Consider the following 18,795-nt stretch of genomic DNA (forward strand, 5'->3'; position numbering starts at 1 on the left):
TCCCTCATTAAGATCCCCAAGAAAGGTGACCACAGCTGCTACAGATGGATTACCCTACTGTCCATCCCAAACAAGGTGTTCAACGGCATCCTCCTAAATAGGATGAAGGATGTCGTTGACCCCCAGGTCCGAGATCAGAAAGCTGGCTTCCACAAATGCAGATCCTGCATTGACTAGATCATTACACTGCACAGAAGTGTTGGGTGCCCACACGCAATGCTCTGGACCCTGTTCTTGTTGCTGATTTCCACAGGTCCCATCCAGACCAGCCTGGGCCCCACCCCATGGGCTGTCCCACCTCGCTAAATGGGGCAGCAGGCGCCGCCCGTAGGGATGGACGTACTGTCACTGTCACTGGTGCCCCGGCGTGCCAGACGACTGCGCACCTAGCAACCATGCGCTTGACGACCCCAAAGACACAGTATAAAAGCACCTGCTCCAATGCACTTGGCCACGGAACCTCCAACTGAGAGATGTTCTCTTCACCTATCTTTTGAGGCTCTCGGTTGTGCTCTGATTTGTGGGTGCAACCCTGGTGTGATACAAATAAAGCGACTTAAACATCAGCATTTGAGTCTGCTCTTCTGATCGTCCACGCTCAACATGACAGCATTGTTGGACGTGGTTCTCTGTGGCTTCATGGTGAAGTTGGTTGGACTGAGTCCTTGTGTACAGCCGTTGTAATATACGATAGTTACGAACCACCCCTTTACTGACCGGAAGTTGATTTTTTTTGTCACCCTTAAGTAACAATCAAATGAAAACTTCATAATTCAGCCTATTATATCAAAAAATTTAAGTTACTGTGTATGCACACACACACATTTTCTGAACTGCTTGTCCCATACGTGGTCGCAGGGAACCAGAGCCTACCCGGCAACACAGGGCGTAAGGCCAGAGGGGGAGGTGACACACCCAGGACAGGACGCCAGTCCGTCGCAAGGCACTCCAAGCGAGACTTGAACCCCAGACCCACTAGAAAGAATGACCTGGTCCAACCCACTGCGCCACTGCACCCCCTGCACTGTGTATGCAATGGATCGTAATAAATGGGCACTACTTTGCAATGCACATCAAAACATTGTGTGTCTACAGCGGTTTGTCGCCTTGTGGGTGGGGCACGTAAGCCCGAGGTAGGACAAAGACTTTTCCCTTTAACAGTATATCATGCATTATTGTATTTGGCTTTTTTTTTTTTTGGTTTTTAGCCTCCTAACCATGGCACCAAAGTGAAAATGTGATTCAAGTAATGGTATTGCATCAAAGAAAACGGAAACAATCACGATTGAAACTAAAGTGGAAATAAAGCGAAAGGTGAAACGCCAACGAACACTGGAAAAGTGAACATTAAAGTTTCTTTAATGTTTTGCACGCACGCACGCACACACTCTCTTTGTCTCTCCTTCTCTGTCTTCCTCTCTTTCTTTTAGTGAGCACTCGGCTATTAAAGACACTTCTCAAACTCTTCCCACTCCCAGCTGTGGAATCTCGCTTAAGACAACCCCACCCCCATCTTCTCAAACCTACCTCGCTTTGCTCTTCTAAGTCCTGTCCCTCATGATCATCCCCCAGTCCCATTCCACATTTCTTTGACAATGACCACTCACCTTGTCCCTCAACCACGATTTTGGATCCTCCCCTCTATTAGTTTGCTGATCGACCGACCATTCATTTGTCCCCAACCACAAAAACGCGTCTAGCCCTTTGATTCTGAATAAACGATCCTGCACTTGGGTCAAGCCTCCTCCGTCACGGTCTTCTGTTCATCATGACAGTAGTAACATTTGTGTGACTGCGTGAGAAGACCGCTCTATAAAAAATAAAAATAAATAAAAATAATAATAACATTTATTATCTCTTTCTATGTTTATTTCTATTATAAATACTGTAGTCACATTTCTTATTATTGTTGTGATCATTATCATTACATTGTATCGTTATTACTCTATTGTTCTATTAAAGATGTTTTAGTGTATCCAGAAGTGTTTCTCTAATATTTTTTATCCATAAAAAGGTACATGATATACGATATATTAAAACAAACATTTGACAAACTGACGTTAGATACCTACCATATCTAACTGTTCTGACTTACATCAAAATCTGACTTAAAGACAGACTGAGGACACGGAACTCGTTCGAAATTCAGGGACTGCCTGTATTGCCTTTCGGGGCCAGTGAAAGTGATTTGTTCTGATTGGGCCACTAACTTCATTAGTGCTTGTAAAGAACTCAGTATCATCTCAAATATGCCATATTATATGGATGAAAACTCCATACAAAGTTTCTTGTCTGAACAAGGCTGTTACATGGTTGTTTAATCCACCTCATGCTTTACATTTGAGAGGTTTTTGGGAAAGAAAGATTGATTTGGCTACGAGGATCCTAGTTTCTGTGTTTCTGCAGCTAGGGCAATTAAGGCTTACTCATGAAATCCTCACAACATTCATGGCTGAAGAAATGATCATCATAAATTGAAGACCTTTGACTTCAGTATATATTGACCCTGAATATCCACTTGTACTCACTCCAAATACTCTTCTCAAGCAAACGGTAGCGATCAATTCACCTCCCACTGGTGAGTTTAGCAGAAAGGACCTGCCCAAATGTCAATGCCAACAGGTGAAACACCTAAAAAATGTTTTCTGGAACAACTAGAAGAAACATTATCACACTCTTACGAACAAGAAGGAAGTGGCAATCAAGAAAACCTGACTTGCAGCCAGAAAGTATTGAGAGACAATCCTCCATCCATCCATCTTCAGAACCACTCATCCCATACAGGGTCGCAGGGAACCAGAGCCTACCCGGTAACACAGGGCGTAAGGGGACACACCCAGGATGGGACGCCAGGCCGTCGCAAGGCACCCCCAGCGGGACTCGAACCCCAGACCCACCGGAGAGCAGGACCACGGTCCAAACCGCTGCACCACCGCGCCACCTGAGAGACAATCAGACCACAAGAAATAAATGACCTCTGTGTCTTGTTGTCATAATTGTTTTCCCAGGCAAGGATAGATTATGCAGAGAGTGGTACTGGTCAATGCCAGATGAGGAGTGTTCTGTCTTGTTTTTTAATTATCACACAAATTATAGCAAGCTTCCAGTGCATTACTGAAGGAGTATAACTGCCTGTCAAAGTAACATGTAGGGAAGACAGGAGGATATACTGTGTATATAGTATATACTGTATATGTTGCAGAGGGTGATGGCACAGTGGGCTTGACTGGGTCCCATTCTCTGGTGGGTCTGCATCTTGAGTCCTGCTTGGGGTGCCTTGCGACAGACTGGCATCCCATCCTGGGTGTGTCCCCTCCCCCCTCCAGCCTTGTGCCCTGCGTTGCCGGATTAGGCTCTGGTTTGCTGCGACCCTGCTCAGGGAAAGCAGTTTCAGACAGTGTGTGTGTATGTATATACTATGTAAATATGTATGAATATCTATGTATGCAACTCAAGGGATAACTCTGTGTGTGTTTGTACAGGTTCCTGTACAGCTTAGCTCCTCACTTCCTACTGTAACAACCCCATGGGCAGAATCCCTGATGTCCACCAGAAGTATTGCATCACACACACACACACACACACACACACACACACACACACACACACACACACACACACACACACACACACACATTTTCAGAACCGCTTGTCCCATACAGGGTCACAGGGAACCGGAGCCTACCCGGCAACACAGGGCGTAAGGCCAGAGGGGGAGGGGACACACCCAGGACGGGACGCCAGTCTGTCGCAAGGCACCCCAAGCGGGACTCGAACCCCAGACCCACCGGAGAGCAGGACTGTGGTCCAACCCACTGCGCCACCACACCCCGACGTATTGCATTACATCAGTCTAAATTGCAGCAACACACCTGGCCCCAACTGACCGTTTCACTTGCTCCCAGTTCTATAAAAAGTCTTAAATTATGTTACTGGTTTACAGATTATTGATCAGCGCTTTACTACAAGTTTTAGAGCAATATGTGTTTGCTGTTTCTTGAGTTCTGTTCCAGTGTATTTCCGTTCCAGTCCTGTGCTCTTGTCCCGTATCCACCTGTCCTTTGTAATTCTATCCCAACTCCGTATTTCAATTCCATCTAGACCTCGTCTCTATGTATTCGCCTAGTGCACATAAGCCCATCTCATTTACTGTCAGAACACTCCATGAGTCTCTTTGTTCTGTGTTCATTGTGTCACCGTTGCATTTTATTTCCTAATTCGCACTGTGCACTTGCATGTACACTCTGCTACTGAGATCATTGCTCCCTACATCCGTGTTCAGATGTTATAGTAAAATACGTCCTGGTCCATTTCACATCCGAACGTTATACCTACTGTCCTCAGTATAACTTCCACTCTGCCTATACCTGCCTTCTCTATCTAAATACATACAAATGTTCATTAGTCCCCTTTTCTTGGTTCTAAGCTCTAAAATAGTGTTTCACTCTTGTATTTTTCATACTGTTTCACCTCCTGTGTATTTTTGTGGCTACAGAACTTACCTTTAAGCAGTGTTATTTCTCTTTTGAAATTATTATTATTATTATTGTTTTTATTATTATTATTTATTCTTTATTCCACTACTTAGTTGATTTTGAGTTACCAGCAGTACAATACCTCACCTTATACTATCATAAACCAACTGTTATCTTGCAGCTAGGGGGCGCGGTGGCGCAGTGGGTTGGACCACAGTCCTGCTCTCTAGTGGGTCTGGGGTTCGAGTCCCGCTTGGGGTGCCTTGCGGCGGACTGGCGTCCCGTCCTGGGTGTGTCCCCTCCCCCTCTGGCCTTGCGCCCTGTGTTGCCGGGTAGGCTCCGGTTCCCCGTAAGGGACAAGCGGTTCTGAAAATGTGTGTGTGTGTGTGTATCTTGCAGCTGTTCGTATAATATGAATTCTACATTTTGGGCCCAGCAGTTGAGGTTATCATTTTTTTCCACAATTTTAATTGATTGACAACAACACAAAACAGCACTGGGTCACAGTAATATACACAAAGAACATTACTTGAGAACTTGCAGCTACAATACATAACACAGTATAAGCATAAAAGGTTACAGTATTTAACATGTAGCACAATGAAGTTCCAAAACTGTGTACAGACATTCCAGAAACCAGTTACAGATAAAATGTTAATTTTCCTATTAGAGGAAGGATAGACATTTGAATGAACAAAACATCTCGGTAGCAGGAACTGATATATACCACAGCAATAAAATACATTTAATTTCCAAATGTGTTTAAGTAATAATAAGTAACCTATTTTACATAACTTCAGCTAAACAATTTGGCTTGTTTCATAGGAATATAGAGGGGGCAAATCAAAGTTTTTGTTAAATTGTTTTTGAAAGGTTGAGTGAACTCTTCCAGCTGAGCTTGTATGCTATCCCATTCTCAGAATAAATGTACTGAAGTGCCAGGAGTTTTCTTGCATTTGAAACACAACAAGATGTCCAAGAGAACATCTTATGAAGATGTACTAGAGAGATACAGCTACTACAAATTAGCCTGAAGTTTTGTTCCAGAGTGTAGATGGAGGTGCAGTCAGAGAAGACATGTAGCGGACCATTAACTGTCAGCGAAAGACAAGTCAAGGTCTTGTCGACACATCATAAGAACAGGTACCAGTGCTATGAATTATTCTGCAAAACTATCCTCATTGCTTGGACACAAAATGCTTTAATTACGTTCATTGCTTCATTAATGTAAATTGGGTCCCAACCATTTTTTGCAAATGCTTCCAACTTCACCACACAGGTATAAGTTGTAAATTAAAATTGCTACAAAATATATCAATAGTAAATCAGTGTGTCAAAAACAAGAGTATGTCTCATCTCTTCTTGGGTCAGCCATAAATCCCTTGAGGTACATAGGAAGAAGCAAAGATTCATTTAGTACTAAACAGTGAGTTAACACAGATGTCCTCTGGCACTGTTTTCTGTCATGACCCACAGGGTCAATAACCCCAGTGACCAAAGGAGGCACCAGCTCAGTTCCACTAGTCCAGACCCATACACCTGTTCACAGTTTGGTAATCAGTCACATATAAAAGGAGCAAACAACTGAGGCAAGGTTGTGGATTCTTAATCAGTGTTCTGTTGTGATTTCCTTGTAAACCTTAGAACCACTTGTTTCCCAAGTCCAGTTCCAAAGCTGTTTATGTTTCAGTCCTGAGTGCCTGTTCTGTCCAGGTCCAGTGTTCCAGTCCAGTATCTCGTCACACCTCCATATTCAAGTACCACTCACAGATTCGTGCTTCACTTTTCACCTTTGAGAAAATGCATTGTGCATCTTTTTCCCGTGTTCACTGTTTCTCCTTTACTCTCTACTTTACAGTTTGCACTGTGCACTTACAAATACACTGTACATGTGGGATCACTATACTTTATGTACATGTCTGAACATTACAGCAATATGAGTCCGTGTTGGTCTCGCATATGGATGTAACATTTTCACTATAGGTAAGGATATTTAACCGTACATTAATTAAGCCAACTTTGGTTTCACCCCAGTGTAATTTTCCAGGGGTTTCTGCAACAATGGGAAGAAAAGCAACAGTAACCTCTAACTGTCAGAGGAAAGGGCGTTTGTATGGGTGGTGGAGTGTCTGGAGGACAAACGGAAGGGTAAAGTGAAGCAAATGATCAGATCTAAAGAAATTGCAGCCATGCTAATTGTGAAATGGATAAATGTAATAAATCATGGCCCAACTAGGACAAAAGCTAATTGAAGGGTGCAGCCAAATCTTAATTGGTTCTCAACTTTATCCAACATCAGGACATTCAAGATTGAGAAGCTATGTAATCAAACACTATTTCATCAAACAAATGTTTTCTGATATTGTCAGAGATGCATTATTTTAGAGAGGCTTTCATATGGTATCTATACTTTTGTGTAGAACAGAAGACCTTTCTCATTGTGCTAGTAGAAGAAAGGTATTCATTCAGCACAGAAAGATGTAATAATTGCCCTTGTTATAATTCAAAATACCATAAGACTATAGGAGATTTAAACCACTGTCAATGATGACATAATATTCAATATCCCAAATACAGCCTTGCACTACTGAAAGAGTGCTATGGATGTATATTGGGCAGCTTTAACCTCAACAGAAATGTAACTGTCCAATGAGCTGCTGCTGTTGTTCCTGCAATTCGTGGGGTCGACATAACTATGTGTGCAGCTCAAAACACGTAGGCTTTTGCGGCTGGTGTCAGCTGACTGGGGTTTTAAATTTTCTGGATGAGACCGCATCATGTAAGAAACTGGTTTCAATATTTCGCTTCCTCTGTTGGAGGCATCTTCAGGGAGCTTCCACATCTTGCAAAGGCTGGATGTGAACTGGAGTGTTTGACGAGGGTGGGGGTATTTATGGGCGGGGTTGGGGTCGAAGGTCGTAGCTGGTGGTCCCATTGGGTGGTGTCCCTGCTGTGTTTTCCACCTGCACTGTATCTTTCGAGTTACTGGTCTGCTCGTTGATCTGAGCTTCTGTGTGAGGCAGTCGAGTCGCCATGGGTCTGGAATGAAGATTTGAAATGAGGGGTGTCCAGGTCTGAGATACTTTGAAACCCTCTTCTCAATTTAAGTTATCGGGGTGCTTCTCTGTCTCAATCGCTTCTCTTACTACACGGCTCTTGTATCCCGGGACAGGTGCAAGAACTGTGGTCTCTTCGAAGTTGATTACATGACCGGTCTACAGTAAGTGTTCAGCCACTGCTGAATTGATGTTATTATTTTTCGTCACTCTTATGTGTTCCTGGAGCTGGTTTGAGATAAGTCGAAAACTTATTTCCACTGTTCCAGCAACAAGTCCCAGTATCACTAACCATCTGTTGGCTTTGCTGGATATATCATTCAACAGCTTTATGCTTTCTATATCCTATGCATGAAAAAACTTAAGTCTGTTTTGTCACTGGAGACTCCAATAATCACTCTAGGGTTTCTGACCAGCGAGTGTCATCTCTTATGTTGAGTACAATGAATAGACAATATATGGTGCTTTAATTATGTTCTCATCTCCATCAATATCTTTTTTACTGTTTCAGAACTTTGACCAGAATGGCAGACTACACCAGCAAAGTCATGTTGCACATGGCTGCCTCATGCTGGCAACCATTTCTGGGGTTCATCCTCCTTGTCATCCTTGTGAGCTCTTCCCTGAGCTGCCCTGCCCGCTGTGAGTGCTCTGCCCAGAGCAAGTCCGTCATCTGTCACCGCAAGCGTTTTATGACCATACCTGAGGGCATCCCAAGTGAGACCCATATCCTGGACCTTAGCAAGAATAAATTGCGGAACATCAACTCGGACAACTTCTCCTCCTACCCACACCTGGAGGAACTAGATTTAAGTGGAAATCTTATCAGATATGTGGAGCCTGGGGCCTTCAGATCCCAGGTCAACATGTACACACTTAGTCTGAAGAGCAACCGTATCAATCTCATTCCCATGGGTGTCTTCTCCGGTTTGTCCAACCTAACCACGCTGGACATCAGTGACAACAAGATTGTAATCTTCCTGGACTTCATGTTCCAAGATCTGAGGAAGCTCAAGTCCCTGGAGTTGGGAGACAATGATTTAGTCTACATCTCACACCAGGCCTTCAATGGCCTTCTCAGTCTGGAGATGCTGACCCTTGAGCGGTGCAACCTGACGCAGGTGCCTACAGAAGCACTCTCCCACCTACGTAACCTTGTCAGCCTCCACCTGCGAGAGCTCAACATCAGTACCCTCCACCCATACTCCTTCAAGAAACTGTTCCGCCTGCGACACCTAGAGGTAGACAACTGGCCCTTGCTAAATGTGTTCCCTCCTAACACTCTGCATGGTCTTAACCTTACCACCCTCTCCATCACCAACACCCGCCTGTCCACCTTCCCCTACCAGGCCCTCAGGCACCTGTCTTATCTCACTCACCTCAACCTCTCTTTCAGTCACATTGGTGTCATTGAGGGTGGCATGCTACGGGACCTGGTGCGGCTCCGGGAGCTACACCTGGTTGGGGCTCAGCTATCCACCATTGAATCTGGAGCATTCCAAGGCCTGCCAGTACTTCGGGTGCTGAATATTTCCCACAACCAACTGGAGACTTTGGAGCAGGAGGCCTTCCAAGCCCCTGAGGGGCTGGAGAAGCTACTGATTGATGGAAACCCTCTGGTGTGTGACTGCCGCCTCTTGTGGATCCTGCAGAGACGACACTCCATCCAGTTTGGTGACTCCCAGCCTTCATGCAGCACTCCAGAGGGCTTGCATGCACAACCTTTTCGGGAGCTTGAAGAGATGCAGTTGTCTTATTATGTCACATGCACCAAGCCTAGAATCCAGGAGAACGGCACAGAGCTGCTGCTTGTTGAAGAGGGCCAGCCAGCATGGATCCATTGCATTGCTGATGGTTCCCCACGGCCGATAATCTCATGGATTACACCACACCACCGCCAGATCACTAACAAGGCCAACAGACGCATGACTGTCTACCCAAATGGTACGTTGGAGATCAAGATTGTGGAGGTGCACGACAGTGGCACATACCTGTGCACAGCAAGCAATGCTGCTGGGAATGAGACTTTCTCAGCCTCTTTGATTGTGCAAAGCATGAGCATCAGTGACAGATCATTGTATACTAACCGGACCCCTCAGTACTACACAGACCGCAATAACGTGGCGACCAACAGGACAGACCTGCACAGTCTTCCTTTTGGTGTAGATCTGAAGACTATCCTGGTGTCAACAGCGATGGGCTGCTTCACATTTCTAGGGGCAGTTCTCTTCTGCTTCCTGGTCCTCATTGTGTGGAGTCGCGGGAAAGGAAAGCATAAAAGCAACATTGATATTGAGTATGTCCCGCGCAAGTCTGCTGGAGCAGCTGCAGACCCCCCAGATACAAGTGGGCCCCGGCGTGTAAACATGAAAATGATTTAGGCACCGTCACGACCCCAAGTTTTTATACTGCAACAGAAGGCAGAGAAATTACTTCTTATTTAACATGGACAGGACAGTGGCTCAGCAAGTCCCACTCATGCCCCACAGCTCCTGTGCTGTATTCTGTGTGTCTGTGTGTGTGTGTATGTGTATGTGAGAGGACCAACCTGTCAAGTCCAGCCCCTCAGCAGCCAAAGCAAGGGAGGAACAAAAGTAGTTTGTCGGTGCCTTTTTCCGTGAGGAGCAAACACAGGAATAAACATGCAATTTCACACATCCTTAAACCCATGCCTACCAAGCAGTTTAGAACTTGCTGTGTTACCATGTCCCTGGGCTGTATTCAGACATGGGTACAAATCTGACTCAGTCTGACTGCAGTTTGTTTCCTGTTTTAGTGTGTTTCCTTCAGGAGCTCTGGTTTTCTGCTACAGTCCAAAGATGTGTTTCAGGTGAACTGGGGAATTGCTGTTACTGGGTGTCACTGAGTGAGTGCGTTGCCCTAATCTTTCATTATGATGGGTAAGCGATTGTAGGGAGTTTAGCATATCTAGAATTGTGGCCTGAAGGTGTCAGCTAAATTGTGGTTAACAATAACTGTACACCATTTTGGAGAAAAGCAACTGCTGAATAGGTAAACAAAACACAAGAACAGTTTATTACAGTCATAACTTTTTATAAAAACAAGAAAATGAAACAAAGCAACTCAGTAGGCCTGTATGTAAAGTTAGTGTCGATTTCAAAGTATTTGAAATATTGATTGGACTTGAATCATGAAAAAGATTTTTGATGGGATTAAGGTCAGGATGGAAGGATATCTGTTTTCTTAATTTTAAGCCACTCAAGTGCTGTTCTTTCAGTTTGCTTTGAAGCATTTTTCAGATGAAAAGTGAAGTCCCTCCTCAGTTTGAGCTTTTTGGTAGAGAGCATACAGTTTTAATCCAAAAACTGATTACTCCATACATACAATTTAGAACTGCCAATTCAAGTTCTAGTCTAACAGACCATAAGGCTTTCTGTCATGTCTGTAGTACCTTTATAAATTGTGCTCCTTCTTTTCTACTTTCTATTTAGGCTATTTTTGTGACCTTAAGGATTGTTGATCCAAGTATGTTATCTTTACACCACAATTATGTGTCTTTTTCTGTGACAGTTTACCTCACAGTCATTTCTTTGAATAATTTCCTTCATGACCAAGATTTACAGTGGCCTTATCTATGCACTGTGGTGATACAGTTTCCCAAATTGACCACTAGATGTTCAAGGTGCATGTCCAGTGTTTATGCATTGGCCAGGTACTCCTTCCCAAAATTTGTACTTCTGTAATTACATGCAAGAAATTTGGAATGCTCTTTTTATTTTCACTCATAGAGCATGTTTATATTTACAAAATACACAAATAGCAGTGATTCATTAATTTCTTACACAGGCCATCATAAAATTGTATGAATTTTTTTTTAGGCATTATATTGCACCAATGGAAATCTAAGCATGAAGTTAAAATGGGTGTGAATACTGCAAAACATTTTGGTTTTCCATTTTTAGTAAACTGTGGTCAAATTTTGAAATACATGTTTTGATCTGAGATGGTATTAAACACTCTGAATAAGTGTGGGAAAACTTCAGTCTGTTTTGAATTCAGAATATGAAGTAAAAATGTGAATTTGCTCAGAGTAATTCATTTTCATTCAGCGTGTATGTATGCACAGAAATTATAGATATCTGTTATCTGGTACATTTACAAACTTTTGCTGTGAGTTGCCATTACTTACATAAATACAAATTTTAAATCTGTGGTAGACTATCACTTGAGCTATGAGAAATGAAACAACTATTTGTGTGGAATAAATATTTTTACCCCAGATTTTATTGATTTCAATAAAATAATTGTGGATATGTAAATATTTGGACAGCTGGGTATATTTTATATCACTTTGAAATTTATGTAGCCTTTTAAATTGTGGAAATACAGTTGGTGTATTTAAGGTGCAGGAGGGGAATTAAGGGTAGTCAGGGAGTTAAACAGTAATGTACACAAAGCTTCTGAGTGTAAATCAGACTGGGTTTATTACTGTCAGAAGTCCTGTGACAAGTGTAGGATTCTGTCACTGACCAACTCTTAAGGGAAAAAAAAAAAAAAAAAAAAAACCCCCCCCCACACACACACACACACACACACCACACTTGTCTTACTCTGTAAGGAGTTACTGCAGGAGTGAGTTCTCTAAACACTTACCCCGAGCACTCCATACACTTCCAATACCATATGCACTTTACCCCCATAACACACACACACACACACACACACACACAACCTTTCAGAACCGCTTGTCCCATACGGGATCGTGGAGAACCAGAGCCTACCCGGTAACACCTCTAATCCCATGACGTGCTTGTGTTACACTATCAGTCCACCTGCATTTTACAGAAACAAATACCTTTTTCCACAGAAAACAAGAACGTACAACCCAAACAACCAAGAACACATTTCAATCCCACAAGCATCACACTCCTTGGCTCTACAGGATCTGGTACATTTCTGATTCATTCGGATTCACCGGTAGGACAGGCAGTCACTTCTGATGCTATTGGCTCTGCCACACCTGTGCTGCTGCTGCTGCTGTTGTTGTGCCACCAGCCATAACCTGTACTGGAGAAAAAACGCACAGTGTTCACTAGAACCCTTTCCATGTCCAACTGCCTTCCTCTACTTACCTTGAATCCCCTGTCTGCTAAGTCAAATAGGCAATCCTGTGGAGGTGTACACCTTTAGACACCAGAACTCACCCAGGTAACACAGCATTACGCAGCTGTTCTGGGGTGGGGAAGAGAGGAGGAGGAAGAGGGGAGAAAAAGCCATTTTGGAAATATAAGACAACTTTATAAATCTAACACATACAACAGAAGTTTAACACCCTAGTGCTTTATTAAGTTGTGTGTCTTTTTTTCTATCATTATTAACTTTCACAGAAGTGCAAGAGAAATTTGTTTGCATCATATTTAATATTAAAGTACAAGAACTATTCCTGCAGTTTAAGAGTTTTATAACCAGGTAAATACAGGAAACAGTACAACTTCAACCTTGTGATCTAAAGAATTTTAAATGAGATGGATAATATTTCCAAAGCATAGAAAGGCGGCTTTGGGATATGCTATACTTCAGTGAGTGTCATGATCTCTTTACAATAGATTTATTCATTTAGCAGATGCTTTTGTCCAAAGTGACATACATCTCAGCAAAAGTACAATTTATGCATTACATTGAGAAAGACACAGCTGCAGACATGTGACTCAAGTAAACCTAGTTTGCTACACTAAGCTTCATTGTTCAAGTAGGTATATAAAACACAGGATAGACAAATCCTGATACCCTCCCCTACCATTGTGTTTTTTAAAAAACATAAGCAAACAAAAACAATGCCAGACTAGTGGCTGAATAAATGCTTTGTCTGGTGATGCTCATGAAGTTACAGTGCATGAACATTTACACTGTACATGAGCTGGAGAGATCTTGGGCGAAATGGGTCTTGAGAAGGTGAGTTTTCAGACACTTCTTGAATGTAGACAGAGTTTTCGCAGTTCTGAGTGAGAGGGGAAGGTCGTTCCACCACAATGGAGCCAGAATCGGGAACCTCCAAGCTTTACCTTTTGTGCACGGGATCACCATGCGAGCAGAAGTAGACAAGTGAAGGGGTCTAGTTGGGGTGTAGCAGTTGATCAAGACCTGTAAATAGTTGGGAGCAGTTCTATTCATGCATTTGTAGAAAGTAACCAGGGTCTTGAATTTGATTCTGGCAGCTATAGAAAGCCAGTGCAGAGAAATGAAAAGAGGATACGTGGGAACGTTTTGGCAAATCAAACTCACGCGGCAGCATTTTGTAGAAGCTGCAGAGGTTTGATGGCAGTAGCAAGAAGCCCACACAGGAGAGAGTTGCAGTAGTCCAGACGGAAAGTCACCATGGCCTGAACCAGTAGTTGGGCAGAGTTAATTGTGAGGTAGGGACGGATCCTACGAATATTATGCAGGTTGTATCTGCAGGACTGGATTGTGGCTTTGATGGGCTGAGAGAAAGACTCACGTCAATTGTTACTCCCAGACTCTGAGCCAAGGAGGTAGGCAAGATGAGTGAGTTGTCCAGTTTGATTGATGACAGGACAATGGGCCGGCTGGGAGGTAAAGAACCTCTGTTTGAGAGGTTAAGCTGGAGGTGGTGATCAGACAACCATGAAGAGATGTCTGACAGGCAGGCAGCAATGCATGCAGAGATGTCTGATGCACCAGGTGGAAAGGAGAGAAATAACTGGGTATCTTCAGCATAGCAGTGGTATTTGAATCCATGGGAGGCTATGACCGGACCAAAGGAGGAAGTGTAGATTGAGAAAAGAGGACCCAATACCGAGCCCCATGGAACACCGGTTAAGAGGCAGAGGAGAAGAATGAGCGCTCCGCCAGACCACTTGATAGGATCTGTCAGATAGGTAGGATTCAAAACCATCTTAGTGCCACACCTTTGATCCCAAGCTGATTAAGAGAGGAGAGTAGAATCCGGTGGTTGACTGTGTCGAATGCCGCAGGTAGATCGAGGAGGATGAGGACTGAGGAGAGGGGGGGTGGCTCTAGCAGCTTGGAGAGCATCAGACACTGCCAGAAGGGCCATCTCAATGGAGTGACCAACTTTGAAAGCAGACTGATATGCATTGAGGAGACTGTTCCAGGTGAGGAAATCAGACAGTTGATCACAGGCTGTCCGCTCTAGGGTTTTAGACAGGAAGGAGAGACCGGTTTGTAATTTGCAATCCGATTGGGGTCCAGGGAGGTTTTAAAAAAAGGGAAATTACAGCAGTTTTGAAGGCAGCTGGGAAACAGCCAGAGGAGAGTGAGGAGTTGATCTTAGAGATGAAGGTGGACAGTTGAGGGGAAATGTTCTGTAGGTGTGACGATGGGATTGGGTCAAGCAAGCAGGTGGTGGCTATGCACAGTATCATGAGGTCAGATTTCTGATTCGGAGAGTGGCTTGAATTCGGAGAGGATAGCTTCACAGGGAAGTCTAGTGTGAACCAGGCAGGTTGATGCTGAGAACTTGTCAGTGATTGCTTTGACTTCGTCTCAGAAAAACAAAGCAAAGTTGTCAGCAATAATAAAAGGGAGGAGGCGGTAGCAGGGGGCACAGAAGGGATGAGAAGGTTACAAAGAGTCTGGGTTTTTTTTTTTTTTTTTCCCTCCCCTCTCTCTTCTTTTTTTAGATGCAGACTGTATTTTGTTGTGGAGGAAGGATGTTTTAGCTGAAGAGAGAAGGAATAGTTAGTGGAGAGTGCTGCAGGTGTGGCTGAGTTGTCTGGGGTGATCCAAGTTTCAGTTAGGGCCAAGAGGTCCAGTAAGAGATGGGAGGCATAGGCTGGTATGAAGTCAGCCTTTCTCACAGCAGACTGGCAGTTCCAGAGTCCCCTAGAGAAAGTAAAGCAAGATGACAGGTGAGGATAGACCAGGTTACTGTAGCAGCAAGAGCGCTCAGGTCTCCAGTGGTGGCAAACTCGCACAGCTTGCTTACTGTAGAAGACTGATGGTCTACATGTTAGGTGCATGAACCTCTGCAGACAGCTGTACCGGTGACCCCCCCGCAATCAGTGGACTTCTGCAGGTAGAATCTCTTGTCTTTGCACCAAGAGGCTACCGTCATGGATCACCAGCCGCTATTTAAACCAGGCTACCACCAATCAGTGGAGACTCCTTCTCGAAACCGAAACCACTCCAACAATGGCAACCAAAACAAACAAACAGACGTGATTAATCGAGTCACACCCACTCCCTACAACGCAACACAGAAGTGATCCAGAGAACATTCGCCCAACAAACTAGTTACAGTGCCACGCAACACTACACAGACAGACAACCGATTGTGTCTATCTGCACAGCTACATAACAAATGCGCGTCAGGAAAAAAGCAGTAGCAAAACAACTACACTTACCCAAAACACCACGAACAGCAGCGACGGACCTTCAACGCAAAATATAATGCACGTTACATTTAGCTGACACTTTTCTCTAACGCAACTTACAAATGTTGTCACAATTACATGCCCATTTGTACAGCTGGGTAATTTTTATTGGAGCAATTTAGGCTAAGTACTTTGCTCAAGGGTACTACAGCCAGAGGTGGGGATCAAACCTGTAAAATTTGGTTCCAAAGGGAGTAGCTCTAACCCCTACGCTAGCAGCTGTCTCTACATCTGGTATGAAGATTTATGGATGCTTTAATATTTTACTAGAATTAAAAGCATTACTTATTTGGCAGTCTAAATATGTTTTTAATACACTACAGAAAGTGTGAACAAATAAGGTATGCCGAGTGTTTAAGTAAACTGAAAAGGCATGCGCCTAAAGTTTCAGAATTAAGGCTCAAATTTCAAAAAACATTCAGAATTTAATCCAGTATTACTTGGATTTATTTCAGAAAACTTAGGGTGGTCAAGGTTTTGAGAAGAGGGGCATGAGGACAGTCTTGGCCTTGCTCTCTCTCTTGCTCCACAGTAAATCTTTCATCATAGATTGACTTAAACAGGGCAGCCATGGAAACTGCTTTTTACTGTTAACTAGATGTATGCATCAGGGTGGCATACTTACCATTTGGGACCTTTATTTGTATGTGTTGCATGGTCTGAGGGAGTGCTGTACATGGTAGACGCAAGTAAGCCCACAGAAACAAAATTCTACTATAACCATTTTAAAATTTTCATGATTACCCCATACTGCATTTGCTCCACTCCATGTGGAGATCATGGGTGTCAAGTTTTTTTGGCCAATGAACACTATAATTCTAATTGTTTTAAAAAAAAAAAAAAAAAAAAAAAACCACACACACACACACACACACAACAACCTTGCTCTCACCCCCATATAGGGTGGTGTGTTTGTGTCTTCCTCAAGCTCAGGTCCTCTACCAGAGGCCTTGGAGTTTGAGGGTTCTGTGCAGAATCTTAGCTGTTCCTAGGGCTGCTCTCTTCTGGACAGAGAATTCAGATGTTCTTGGAATCTGCTGGAGCCACACTCCCAGCCTGGGGGATTACAGGGCGTGGGACTGGCAGGGGACATTAGTCCATTACGAGGCACCCCAAGCAGAACTTGAACCGCAGACCCACCAGAGAGCGAGTACAGGCCAAGCCTGCTGTGCCACCCCCACTATATACAAGCAAAAATTCATTTTATAATATTTAAAAAAAAAAAAAAAAAAAAAAAAAAAAAAAAAAAAAAAAAAAACCACACAACAACAACACTTTATAAAGTTTTCTGCAGACCACAGCACATGAACAGGCCATATGCAGCTCTCAGGTCAGACAGTGAAGACCCTGTGTATACACAAATGCTGAAGTGTGTATAAAACAACTGATCATGGGGCCCTTATTTGAAAAACAAGGGTCATTGAAATTCACAAATATTTATCAAGCTCTGGGGTTCATGGCAGCAGGTCTGGGGTTCAAGCCCTGTTGGGGTGCTTTGCGATAGACTGGGAAGAGAGTCCCGTCCTGGCTGCGTTCCCCCTCCAGCCCTGTGTTGCCAGGCTTGGCTCTGGTTCAGGGCAACCCTGCTAGGGGCAAGCAGTTTGTGTGGGTCTGTGTGTATTAAGCTAATCTAAGACAACAAAAAATGCTAACTAAACAGAAGGACAAAGACAGTAAAACATTTGAGATTCAGAACTCTAGAGTAGAGCTCTTCCTTGTAGGAGGAAAATACACCTAAAAATCATCTGGAACACAAAAGTGTTCATACCCCCCCCCCCGCCGATTTCATATTACGCTGTAGTTCCTCTATCCCATACAAACATTTCTATGTTATTAAATCTTGATCTAAACAGCTCATCTGGAGATTATGGTCTCCTAGAGAGACCAACACCTGGAGAGCTTTCCAGGTGACAGGAGGTAGAGCTGGTGCCTCACACTCCTTGGCTGTGAGCTAGGGCATGGGTTCAAACACAGCTCTGTCTTGAGTTTGCATATTTTTTTTCCCCATGTCTCCATGAGCGGGGGGGTGCGGTGGCGCAGTGGGTTGGACCGCAGTCCTGCTCTCCCGTGGGTCTGGGGTTCGAGTCCCGCTTGGGGTGCCTTGCGACGGACTGGCGTCCCGTCCTGGGTGTGTCCCCTCTCCCTCTGGCCTTACGCCCTGTGTTACCGGGTAGGCTCCGGTTCCCCGTGACCCCATCTGGGACAAGCGGTTCTGAAAATGTGTGTGTGTGTGTGTGTGTCTCCATGAGCTTCCTGCAACCACTCTGGTTTCCTCCCACAGTCAAAAGACATTTCAGGTAGATTTTAAGTTGTTCTCAGTACATACTGGTGAGTGAGCGTGTGACTGCCCTGTGATAGCTTGGCATCACATCAAGGGTGTGCTTTGCTCTAACAACCCCTCTTTATTGCTGTGAGGTGTAGGTTAGCATGATCCAGGACTTGGACTATGTCTGAAACCAGACCTTGAGGAATCAGTTTCATGCAAAGGACACAGTAATCATGTTGAGAAAATATGAATAGACTCAGGGCTTTACACATACTGCTGAACTTGTTCTTCTGTCTCAAAGCTGTAAGATAGAAAAATTTTACAAGAAGCCAGCCGCTGCTGTTTCGTCTGCCTTTTAGCACAGGCATTTAGCATAGCACATAATGAAGCTTGAAGTTTTGTCTATTATTAATTCATGCTGAGCTTACCCCTTAAGCAACTTCAAAATTTTATCCAAGCAAATTCCACACAGAGTGAGGGGAATTTAAACCTACAGCCTAGGAGCTGGGAGGCACTACCCTACGTTCTGATCTAGAGACATGAAACCAGAATTTATATTTTTCCGTTATTTGAACATGATGATTTGTTTTTCCCACTTAGAGTTCAGGTAAAGATAGAAGATG

General features: G+C 43.9%; 1 protein-coding gene across 2 annotated transcripts in view; it reads left to right on the plus strand.

Annotated features, from left to right (window-relative positions):
- Positions 1-10,006, plus strand: part of LOC108942600 (leucine-rich repeat and immunoglobulin-like domain-containing nogo receptor-interacting protein 2) — a 58,024-nt gene extending 48,018 nt beyond the window's left edge. The window contains exons 3-4 of one of the 2 annotated variants that reach the window (XM_018766039.2): positions 7,648-7,695; positions 8,043-10,006. In XM_018766039.2, coding sequence (XP_018621555.2) covers positions 7,682-7,695; positions 8,043-9,912 — 1,884 coding nt within the window. In that variant the 5' untranslated portion in view covers positions 7,648-7,681 and the 3' untranslated portion in view covers positions 9,913-10,006. The remainder of the gene's footprint in view (positions 1-7,647; positions 7,696-8,042) is intronic. The other variant, XM_018766038.2, reaches the window with a different exon arrangement.
- Positions 10,007-18,795: the final 8,789 nt, after the last annotated feature.

This window comes from Scleropages formosus, chromosome 8 (genome assembly GCF_900964775.1).
Source record: "Scleropages formosus chromosome 8, fSclFor1.1, whole genome shotgun sequence".
NCBI lineage: Eukaryota > Metazoa > Chordata > Actinopteri > Osteoglossiformes > Osteoglossidae > Scleropages > Scleropages formosus.